This window comes from Myodes glareolus, chromosome 17, assembly GCF_982192425.1.
Source record: "Myodes glareolus chromosome 17, mMyoGla1.1, whole genome shotgun sequence".
NCBI lineage: Eukaryota > Metazoa > Chordata > Mammalia > Rodentia > Cricetidae > Myodes > Myodes glareolus.
Window position 1 is genome coordinate 51,538,840 of NC_142042.1, and position 12,201 is coordinate 51,551,040.

Below are 12,201 nucleotides of genomic sequence, written 5' to 3' on the forward strand. Positions count from 1 at the left end.
TCGTTTCCCAGTCACTACTCATGTGCTAGGGCACACGGATATTCTTGTTATTGGGTCTTTAACTTTGCAACCTGATCTATAAATTATTGGAACTACAGTTTGTTTCTGGGGCCTCAATCTTGTCAGGCTATCTTGTCCTGAAGCTCTAATGGTTCCCTTTTAAGACCTTAAGAAATGCTGACCTTTACTTCTGAACCTTCCTCCACTGTGACTCCTACCTTTCTGCAGGGCTGAGATGCCCTTGTGCCCTTCAAATCACACTGCTGCCAGAACAGGCTGCCTACAGGTTGTACCTCATCTCCCCACATCCACATGAGGAGCTATGATGCTGAGACAGATAAGACAGAACAATAACAATGGTTGCCAGCATTGACCTCTGCCTAATTCAGGAGTGACCATTCCAAACACCTTATACATGGTGTATATATAACCACATGTTAAATAAGAATTAAATTATCAGTGTGCTGTACCAATCTGTTTGTTCACAATCTTATTCTGTCAGTTCTTGCTTTAAAACCAAACCAGCCAATGCTTATGTGAAACACCCACGGGCATTTAGAATATATTTCTTTATGCTTAGTCTATTCCTATGCGGAAAGATATTTACTAATGTATGATACTTGGGTAACTGATGAATTTCCAAAAGCAGCATGACCTCTCTCCTATTTCATTAGACTAATGGAGATGAAGGCAAGAACAAGGATGTGAAGTCCTTTGAGCAAAGCATTTGACTAAAACCTTTTGACACTGTAGAGGAATCACAGAAGCATGTTTAAAGTAAATCAGTTGTGTGAAAGAACAAAATCCCTAATATTGTCCGTGTTTCAGTTTCTAGCCAATTACCTCATCTTTGAAGTGAAGGCTATTTCCCAGTATTGTTAAACACGCAGGCTTTTATCTTCATATTGAATGTTTCTGTATTAGAACACGTGTATTAATCACATAAAGCAAATGTTTTCATAGATCACGTTCCTTCTTCTTCTTCTTTTTTTTTTTTGAGACAGGGTTTCTCTGTAGCTTTGGAGCCTGTCCTGGAACTAGCTCTTGCAGACCAAGTTAGCCTCAAACTCACAGAGATCCTCCTGCCTCTGCCTCCTGAGTCTTTTACTCCATGTTTGAGAGTATGCCACTACTTATATAAAACTGGATTTAAAAGTTAAGCAACTGTTTCTTACTTTGTTTTGATGATGTGAGTTCTTTACTGAAGGACTCATGACTACCTCAGATTCAAAAGTTAAGCCATCTGCCTTAGGAATGAGAAAACGCACAACCAAGGAAACCAGGCATACTCAGCTTAATATTTCTAAGCCTAGCCAATGCCATGAAAAATTGTAGTGTGTAGAACCTGAACATAATTTAGCTTGTAGACATACAATGTATTCCCAGGTCCAATCTTCACTGCAATGCTGAGAATCCAAGGGAGAACTACTACCAAAGTGGAAACTTTACATTTGAAACTAATTCTTCTTTTAGAACAATGCCTCTACAATAAAATGCTTGTTTAGAATCTGGCACTTTAACATCACAGGGACAAATGAAATGAAATCTGTTATCATGAGTGACTTTCCAACCAATGATATTGGCTGGTTTCTACCAGAACCATGTTAGGGACTAAATTCTACTACTGAGCTTTTGAATTTTGATGGTCTATCCCTGACACAAAGAACAACAGTAAATCAATCACATGAGTGGAAGACCAAATTAAACATAAGCTATGACTGTAGGACCACACATTGTGTTCTGTGCAACTTACCAGTTATTCCTCCCTTTCAGAAGTTCTTTCCTCCTTCAGTCCCTTTTGGGTGTACCTGTCCTATTACCACACAGTAAAGATTAAAACATCCATGCTTCCATAGGAAGCCCAAAGCCTAACAGTCGTGAAAACCTCACAAGGAAATGTTTGGATATTCAACAGTGGTTTACTTGCCTTGCTCACTTCCCAACAGTTGTGCAGACTAGAGATGAAGTTCTGGAGAGAATTTCTGAGACTGGTGCTTGCTTTCCCCCAACAAAAGCAATTTACTGGTTCTGAATTTTCCCCCAGTATTATCCACATTGGCAATTAGCAACTCACTACAAAAGGCTGACTAGATACAAATTCTCTTATCTTCTCCCACACATGGACTTTGTTTACATGCTCCAAACCGTCACGATATACACACACGCTCACGCAAATTAGTATATTGTCTTTTTCTATTCACATTTATTTGGTGAACTCAAAGCTAAGGCAAACAATTATCAAAACACAAAGAAAATACAGGACATCACTCATTCTGTCCAAATCCAGTACCTTTTAAAAACCAGTATCTTTACTCTCCTGTTTAGAAACAGCAATGTCATGACGTCCTCTAAAGTTGATGAGTTTTAGAACACAGTCCTCTTCCCCAATGTCCTGCCCTTCCTTATAAACTAAAGATATAGATGCCCAAAGCAGTTTGAGTTTGGGGTACATTCTTTATGTGCAGATAGGTGGGCAGAGGACAACTTGCTGAGTAGTACAGTCCTTTCACCATGTGGGTAGCAGAGACTGAACTCAGGCCGTCAGATTTGATGGCACTTTTACCCCACTAAACAATCTTCTGCCCCTGACTTTGGGTATTTTTGAAGCTGTGACAGTAAGCTACAAGAAATGTCCACATGGCTCTTTACTAAAGCACCAGGGACCATCTGTTCTACAGTGAGATACCTAAAGAATCAGTGATGTCTGATGTCACCCAGGACTATACAGACCTTCAGTGTTTCACATCCCAAAAACTCACTCCAGGTTGTCTCAGACCACAGTGGGTCAGCAGTTTGACAGTGGCTGAGGAAATGCAGTCACTTGTGTTGAGACATTTGAACAGTAACAGTAACCTGAATCAAACTGTTTTTCAACAAGCAAAATGCCTCCATTGTTCCCAGCCACTGGGCCTTGCAGGACTGGAACAATTCTTCAGACAATGAATGACCTGCTGCAACTCCAGCCACAGTCCTGGTTATTTCCAGGTCTTTTATTTTGAACTATCTTCTTTACTCATAATATACAATCACTCAAAAATTATGCTGGTCATTATTTGTGGCTTTGACTGAGGTTCATACATCTGTGACAAGTATTAATCAATGTGAACTACTTTTTATTAATACAGGCCTAAAAGGAAACTTCTAAAAGACTTTTATGTGCATGTAAGTGATGGGCCTCTGGAGGCCAGAGGCACCTGATCTGGAGTTAAGGTGGTCATGAGCCTGGGAATCAAACTTAGGCTCTCTGGAGCATTAGAACGTGCTCTTATCCACCCTACTCTTCATTTCTAAACAATGACAAGCTGTAACAGTTCTTCAAAAACTTGTTTCTCTTCTTTGGTTGTCACTTTTTAAATCTTATTTCTTTAAAGTCCTACCCACCACCATCAGTCTTAAGCCCAAGAAACAGGCCATATAAATGTACTGTCTGCTCTTTTTCCCTAGGTGACCACAAACACAAGCTGAGCAGCATAAAGTGAGTCCACCTACCCATCTGATTCTTTCCCCGTAATTTAATAGTATATAACCAAATCCTAAGTTCCAATATAATCAGTATTTATCAACACTCTGGAGTGGCTAGACCAAGAGCAAGTATAAATACATGTTTAAGTTCTTTTTAACTAGCTGCTTTGGGAATGGTGGAAAACAGACACTGGGCAGTAAGACTGACACTCTGGTGACTCACCTAACTGAAGCAGGTAAAAAAATAACAGCTTAGGTAGGGAAAAGGCCAATGATGAAGGTCTTTATTTCACCTTTCAGCATTTCTGAGTTTCCCTATACTAGATCTCAAATCTTAGGAGTCCACAAATACAGCATTTAGACTTCACATCTCCAGAGGAAGGTGCCCAGAGGTCATCAGGCCTCAGGAAATCTTTAAGTAGAAAAAAAATGACAAAGATTTCTCTGTAACAAACCAAGTCAGTTTTCTGAATTCACTGAAACACCTTTAAGCGCTCATCGTCCCTAAAACTTTCTGTGAAATTTAGGACAGGAAAACACTCATATCTCTCATACAGCAGAAGGAGGGCAAAGGGTGAACAAGAACTACATTCCAACAGCTAAATTTATTCACCCGAAAAATAAAGTTGATTCACTTTAACAGAAATTTGGGGTATTTCCTGTGTCTTCTCAAGGAACACTGGGCTGAACTTCTGTGAATGGAAGTATTTCCCTTAATAATGAATTATTAAATGTATATAAAAATAAGTTACCCCATCTCTGCATCAGAAAATCTAGGAATACCCACATTTCATAACCCAAACAATATAGCCAATTCTTGGACTTGAGAAACATGAAAGCTTCTGGTCACTTTGTGGGGAATAAAGAGCATTGCTTTGGGAAAGCTGACGGATGATTTCCCCGCCCCAAACTACTCAATACACTCATATGCTTGTACTCACACATACATCCATCTATAAAGGAGTTTTCCTCCTAGTCACACGGGCTGCAGCCTCCCTTAGGCTGAGAATCTGCCTAGTTACTACACAGGACTGGGGAGTAAACATGCTCTCCAAGGCTCCTGTGCTCTCACAACTGGAAGGCAAGGGCAAGCAAGTAGATTCTTATGAGTAGAGCGCTTGTTTTCTGAAATCCATTCTACTCCGCAACATTCTCAGGTCCCGGGGCTGGGAGCGGCTCTATGGGCACAACATGGTGGATGACCTGATGGTCCCAGCCAACCGTGGTAAGGAGGGAGTGGTTGAGTGGAGACCACGTAGCATCTCTCACGAAGTCTCTGTGGGCTCGACTTCTAAACCTAAAACAAAGAAGGGGATATAGGGTGTGGTAAGAGGCGAGACAAAAATCCAGGTGAGAAGACAGAAAGAAAACCTAACATAACTAGAACACATTTTTGAAACATTTGAACATCTGTGCAGCCTCATCACCAGGACAGTGGCTGTTCAATCATCCAATCCGATCTACTTTCCTAGGTGAAGAAATAGTGGGCAGAGCAGCAAGGAAGTGATATATCCACATCTAGGCAGGAAATCCTAGCAAAGAAAGATGCAGACCCAGGTCTTCCACCCAGTGCCTTCCACTCTACAGCAGGTTCCACTTCACAGAAGCGGTTCCCTATGTGAAGCTGGAATGCTAGCTAGACTTAGCCTAAATCAGACACTTCCAGGGCTCAGGCTCTGCAGACACAAGACACAAATGGAGAGAATTCTTTGGGTGCTGGGGGTAAACCCTCTACAGACAAAAATGGAGAATTTTCTTCCATTTATTTTTATTTTTAATAATGTGTGAGAAGTCAGAGGCGTATAAGACTTGGATGCTGGGAACAAAAGGAAGTGTTCTCAACTGCTGAGCCATTTCTCCAGACCCAGCAAAGGAAAACAGACCTGCTTGCCCATTGGTCTGCATCCCTGACACCCCCGATCATGGAATTCTACTTCAAACTTACATCTCAGAAAGGCTTGAATCCAGCACAGCAAGTGAGCAGTCTTCACTGAGAGAGGCCAGAAAGGGAACACTAGGGGAGGGCACAAAGGGAAGAGAAGATAAAGGCCACAGATACCACAAACAAAATCTGACTGGGCCAGCCCCAACCCCATCATAAACTGAGCCAGGGCAGAAGGCAGCCTGATGCCCACTTTGGGATAAGGTCTTGGTGCCATTACACTTCTAAGAAAAATAGAGGAAAGTCAGTGCTCACAGAAACCATCCTGGCATCCAACTACCCCAATGGGTCCCTCTCTACATTAGCAATTATCCAGAATCAGGCTCTCAACCACATGGTGCCAGAAGCCTACTATATTGGTCAAGCTGGGTTGAACAGGAATGGCATCAATTTTGGCTGTTTTCAGACTACACAACCCTAATAACGACTACACTGACTAGTTAGGAAAACCAGGCTAGAGGACTTCCCATCTAAGGAACAAATGCTTTACCAATAGTTACATCCCTTATCACTCCATTCCTACTCCTTCACCATTGTCCCCAAGCATTGCTTCTAGGTCCCTGGTGACAAACAGTACCTGTGTGGAGAGAACACCAGTCTAGTGACACACTGGGAGTGCACAGCTGAGCTGAGGGTACAGCTTGCATTCTTGGTGTCCACAAGGGAGACAGATCCATTCTCATCACCTGTAGAGGAAACAGCATATTGCAGTGGTTAAGAACATATACTTCTGGCTGTGCACGGTCAAGTAGGTTTTTAATCCTAGTATGCAGGAGGCAGAGGCCAGCTGGAAGATCTCCATGAGTTCAAGGCCAGACTGGTCTACACACCAAGTTCCAGGATAGCCAGAGCTAAGACCCTGTCTTAACAACAACAACAAACAAAAACCACATAGGCTTTGATATCGGTCAGACCTGGATTTGAAAGAATCCTAGTTCCTCAAGATATGGACAAATTCGCCATCTGAGCACCAGTTTCCTTTTGCAAGGCACGACCAGTAAGTCACTGCGTGACTGTGACAATTACTGGATAAAGTTATTACTTTAACTACAAGCTATTACTATATGCAGCCACACCCACAGCAGACCATAATTCCCTAAGAGCAAGCTGCTTGCTAAGCGGCTCACTGATTTCTAACCATGCCCAGAATAGGAGAGCTGGAACAATGAGGAATCAAATCAACTAGGGAAAAAAAATATGTTCTCCAAAGCTAAACAAAACTGGCACAATTCATGTAGTGCCTAAGTGTACTGACAAGAGCATGCACACCGTGAAGGCAGCACTTTCTCCTCCTCCCCATTCTAAGAGTCAAGATGCCATGCTGCCTTACCAAAGACAAAGACTTCACTCTGCTGAGGATGCCAAGCCAGGGAGGTAGGAAGGTATCCAGAGGCATTACAGCCTAGAAAGGAAAAAAAGAGCGGTTTGGAACAAGAGCCACACCTAGAAGAAGCAGTTTTTCAAGAAGTCATGAAGTCCTGGGAACACTTTCACTGGGTTTCTTCAATGCTGTTATGGCAGCCATGCATGTCTCCATCCCTGAGTCTCAGAACCCACATCTATCCATCACTCTCCAGTCATTTGAAGGCTCACATTTAAGCCACAATGCCTAACAATAATAGCCCTAGTCCTTTTGTCTGTTTGAAGAGAAAACCACCCACCCAGGAGCTAGCCCTTCCTCTTGGTACATGCTGCACTATGGTCAGCAGAATCTCAGTGACAGAAAATGACGCCACAGAGGGTGGGCATCTGGCAACTCTGCTGACTCAGGGCAAAGAAAGCCTCTTCCAAGTGGGATGCTATTACCATTTTCTCCTCATCACTGGTCTCAGACTCACCTATCTGTGATGCTGGCTTGGGACAGCGGGTATCCCAGAGCAAAATTCTACTGTCCTAGGAAGAGAAACAGAAAAAGGGTTTCATAATCCAAAAGAACAGCTGCTGGCCAGTCTCCACAGCAGGGGTTGGGCCTATTAAAGCTCAGCTGTGGTTGGAAAGAAACGACTGGATCTCACCTCACTGCATGAAAGAAACACAGAGTCCTTGTGGGGAGAGGCAGCAACACACGTGACCGGTCCTGCATGAGCTGCAAAGGAGAAACATGGCAGAGAAAGGAGAATGTAAGAAATAGGCCTACGTTTATTGTATAACTTTGTAAATATCATGACAGATTATAAACCAGAACAACCACCACAGGAGAAGCTGGTCGTTATAAAAACCTGAAAAAGCTGGGGGAAATAATGAATTGGCAGAGACAATGAAGTTCAATTCCAGGTTTAGTAAGGACAGGAGAGGAGTACAGCACATTTTAAGCAACCCGATTTTCTTATATGCTTTCCCCTAAGACTGACCTGCCTGTACTTTTCCATCACCCTTCTCCCACTTTCTAGGGGCAACAGTTACCTCCTTTCCAGCCAGGTCCTGCATGGATACGCCAGTGTTCAGAGCCTGAAAACCTAAGGCTCTCAAATTAAGAGTCAAAGAGAAAAGGGGGCTCCTGGGAGGACTCAGCGAAGGGAGTGACCCTGTCTCAGTCACCCCACAAATACAAGGCCAGCGCTCTGACTTGCCTCTCCATTTCTAACGTGAAAACTCAAGAGTGAAATGGCTGTTGTCCCAAGAGCACAACCAATTAGCTTATCTGGATTAATACAGCAAGCTGGACTTTTCCTGAGAGAAAGAGAAATCTAAGGCTGCTACAATGCACATTGGTTTTCATTATTGGGATATTTGTAAAGTTTCTAGAAACATGGCAAAATAGTAACTTCTTGGCAACTATGTTATTTTTAAGAAATACTCATTTATCAATTGTGTATGTGTGCACATGTACCACAGCACTCATGGAGAAACACTCATTCATCAATTGTGTATGTGTGTGCAGGTACCACAGCACTCATGGAGATCAGAGGACAGCTTGTAGGAGTCAGCTCCGTTCTTCCACCAAGCGGAATCCAAACAGGATTCCAAGTTTGGCAGCAAGTATCTTCACCCACAAAGTCATCTCACCTGCCCTACTTAAATCTTTTCATTAACAATTTTTAAATGTATGGGAGGGTATAGCTTTTAAATTCTTTTAGGAGGCCTACATGCAGGGGGGAAAAAAATCATTGCTACAAATTAGCTAAAGGCTGAAGAAACCATTGAGGTCATTTAACCAGTCCTTTTAGAGCACCCAAAATTGTTCTATCTTAAGGATTAAACCACCCTCATCCTTCTATCCTCACTCTAGAATCCGTCTTTATGAATTCAAAATTCATAAAGAATTGCTACCAAAATAAAGTCAACTAATGGTTCTATTAATGAAGCAAATAGAAGAACATTAAAGAAAGTGGTGAAATGCCCAGAAAAGATGTTTTATAGTAGTGAAAATTCAAAAGTTAGGTTCTTAAGTCTTGGGCAGGAGAGATGGCTCAGTCAGTAAAATGTTTTCCACATCAGAAGGAAGACCTAAATTCAACCCCAGAATGCATGTAAAAAGCCAAGCAAGTATGGTGGCACGTGTTATCCCAGCATTGGGGAGCCAGAGACAAGAGCACCCTTGTGGCTCCCTGGCTAGTCAGTCTTGCCTCATCTGTGAGCTCCATGTGAGAGAATCAGTCTCAGAAACCAAAGGAGGCATCTCCAAAGTTGATCTCTGGCCTCCACGTGCAAGCAATAGTCACACATATGCAGAAGTCCCAGGGCTTATTCTCTGAGAACAAGGCTCTACGGTGTCTGGATTAAGCTGGAGAACAGTTTATTGTCAGGATAAAGCTTTAATGCCAACTAGAAAGTGGGATCTTGACCTGTAGCTTACAAGAAACCAATGAAGAACCAAGAGTTAAAGATTACAGGTGGAGAGATGAGGGAGACTGTCTACTGCTAAAGCTTGATGACAAATGGGATGTAAGAAACAGGCAGGAAGGGGACTGACTAAAATGGAGACTGATGAACCCTGAGTATAAGATAGGGGCTGTTGGCCACTGAGGTTTAAACGTTTGACTCCCAATTGGTGGACTACTTAGGAAGGATTGGGGGTGTAGCCTTGTTGGAGGAGGTGTGTCACTGAGGGTGGGCTTTGAGGTTTCAAAAGCCCACAAAGCCAGGCCGGCTTACTATCATCTTTCTGCACACGCTTGTGAATTGGGAGGTAAGCTCTTAGCTACTGCTCCATCACCACGACTGCCTGCCTGCCTGTTCCCATTCTTCTCATGATGATGGTCATGAAGTAACCCTCTGAAACTGTAAGCAAGCCTTCAACTAAATGCTTTTTCCTACAAGTTGCCTTAATCATAGTGTTTCACAGCAATATGTGGCCAAAATGTCGTGAAGCCATCAACACAAACAAAAACACAGAGAAACAGACAGGTGGCACATAATGGAACCTGACTGTAGTTGGGGGTAAGGAAAAGACAACCAAGAGAACACAGACTTACTATTATTATTATCCAAAGTTCAAAGATCCCAAAGGAGACAATAAAAGATAACTATAGCCAGTACCAATCAAGAAGGTATATTTACCTCGGTATGAATTCAGTGACATCTGCTGAGCCAGGTCCCAAATTTTGATGCTATGATAAAAAGAAAAAAAAAAAAAAGGAACCCTGACTTACACTATCAACATAAAAATGTACTCAAACAAGAACATGTTTGACCAACATATCCCATACCTGCCTCCAAGACTCCTGCCGTCTTATTTATAAACCAACCAATACTCAAAGGAAACAGACATGCCATTACTCACAAGCCTCTAACAACAGCCCAAAACAGTAATCAATGAAACTAAGGGGATAGTAATGATACCCACAGGAAGCCTAGAGATGGAGTAATGAAAGCAGGGACCCACCAGAAGTCTTTGCTACCACTGACGGCTTGTGTACCAGAGCTCAGGACTGTGACAGTAGACACAATGTCATCATGCTCATACTTGCAGAACTTGCTGACAATAAGCGTCTCATTCTCATCTAGCTCCCACAATTCAACAGCACCTGTTGAGGATAGAGTGGGGTGAGATGCAGGTGAGGGAAGCCCAAGCCTGGGTTAGACCCAGGTGGTAATGCATGCCTAAGACTCAAGCAGGCATTATTACTGAGCTAACAGAAGTTATTCCTGTATAAGCAAAGTCCGTATCATTAAAGGGCTTAGCTCACTTCTAGGCCATTTGGTTTTATGTTACCTTACTGCTTTCCTCACAACAGCCCAGACTATGTGAGGAAAACTCCTAGAAAAAAAAAAAAAGTGAGATTGATATATCAATTATCTAATTAATATTTGTAGATTGCCTGAAAAAAAAATGCCCTGCAATACTTTACTTGAAAAAATACTTGCAATGCCAAAGAGGCTCAATCTCTAATGTCCTACTTTTCAACTTCCATGCCCTACCTAACAATTTAAGAATATACATACAACAGGCATGCTGGCACACACCTTTGATCCCAACACTCCCGAGGCAGAGGCAGGTGGATCTGTGAGTTCTAGGCCAGCCTGGTCTACAAAGTGAGTTCCAGGGCAGCCAGAGCTACATAGAGAAACCCTGTCTCAAAAATCCAAAACAACAACAAAATACACACACACACACACACACACACACACACATACGCGCGCGCGCACAATGAGATATCTTTATTTTAAGTGTATAGTTGTTTTGTCTTCATGTCTATTCACCAAGTAAGAGAGCACTGGATTAGTGTCATGCGGGTGCTGGGAATCCAACTTTGGCCCTCTGGAAAAGCAGTCACCACTTGTAACCACCAGGTCATCTTTCCAGACCCCAAAATCAATCTTTTTATTTTCATTTATGAGACAGGGTCTCCCTAAGGAGTCTTGAATAGCTTGGAACTCGCTATGTATAAGAGGCTGGCCTCCAAATCACAGAGCTCTGCCTACTTCTGCTGGGATAAGCAGCACTCACGCCCAGTTCCCGCCAACTTCTAAATTTTATTTGTTTCATTTAATGTAATTTTAATATAACGGTCGATTCTCTGAGAATGTCGGACATGCACACAACGTAGTTAGAGCATATTCACCCCTAACTTGTCCAAGATTCACCCCCCCCATCACCTCCTTCCAGGGAAGGGGGTTACTCACCTGAATCTGAAGCCACTAGGATACCTTTATCCCCCACCCAAGTGAGGTCTGCTACTCCGGCCTCGGTCTGGACGCCCGCAGAGCAGAAGCCTTCGTTGGGGGCCGCACTCGGATCCTTGAAAAACCACAAAGAGCCAGCCCAGCAGCGACCACTCAGACTGGAAGCCCCGAGCAGAAGGGAACCATCTACGGTGGGGAGAGGGAAGTCATAAGGTGTCAGATGGAAGGCCCGGTTCGTTTCTATGGTAACCTCATAGAACCCAACGCGAGGCGCGTCTGGATTTGAGATCAGGTTTGTGGGGCAGGGTTGGGGAGCTCCCGAACGCCGGGGAGGGACGCGAGGGCACACGCGCTGGGTGGACTTGGCAGGGTCAGTGCCGGGGAAAGGGCGCCCGGGGCTGGGGAAGGGGGCTTCCAGGCCCGGAACCTCAGCTCACCAGACCGGTACCGTGCAGCCTCCAACTGCCGTTCCATGCAGGCGGGAGCATTGGGGGGCAGGTTCCACTCGCGGGCCGCCGGGGGCACGAGCGGAGGTGGGGTTTCCTTCCGCATCTCCACGGTTCCAGCTCCAACCTAGACCCAAGCTAAACGACACCGACTCCGCGCTGGCGGAACCCCCACGTGTTGCACCTCTGCGCCTCCGCCCCTCTCCAAGGCCTTCGCTCTACTTCTCGCGAGAATCGCGTCCGCACTCCCAGCTCGCTTTCCTTCTGCCCTTCCCGCAGCGGGAT

General features: G+C 43.9%; 1 protein-coding gene across 1 annotated transcript; it reads right to left on the reverse strand.

Annotated features, from left to right (window-relative positions):
* Window positions 1-2,183: 2,183 nt before the first annotated feature.
* Window positions 2,184-12,171, reverse strand: Wdr77 (WD repeat domain 77). Its single transcript, XM_048442317.3, has 10 exons — window positions 11,908-12,171; window positions 11,471-11,656; window positions 10,230-10,371; window positions 9,905-9,954; window positions 7,420-7,490; window positions 7,243-7,297; window positions 6,735-6,806; window positions 5,982-6,090; window positions 5,408-5,476; window positions 2,184-4,759 (listed from the first exon to the last, which is right to left on the reverse strand). The coding sequence occupies exons 1-10, from the start codon at window positions 12,020-12,022 to the stop codon at window positions 4,600-4,602; spliced, it is 1,029 nt and encodes a 342-aa protein (XP_048298274.2). The 5' UTR covers window positions 12,023-12,171; the 3' UTR covers window positions 2,184-4,599.
* Between the last annotated feature and the right edge of the window lie 30 nt (window positions 12,172-12,201).

Excerpts from the sequence above, each read along its gene's own strand:
- Wdr77 (XM_048442317.3), bottom strand. The coding sequence starts at position 12,022 with ATGCGGAAGGAAACCCCACCTCCGCTCGTGCCCCCGGCGGCCCGCGAG. Across the intron at positions 10,372-11,470 it reads CCTAGTGGCTTCAGATTCAG|GTGCTGTTGAATTGTGGGAG; the intron begins GTGAGTAACCCC and ends TATCCTCAACAG. Across the intron at positions 5,477-5,981 it reads CTGGTGTTCTCTCCACACAG|TGTTCCCTTTCTGGCCTCTC; the intron begins GTACTGTTTGTC and ends GCCCTCCCCTAG.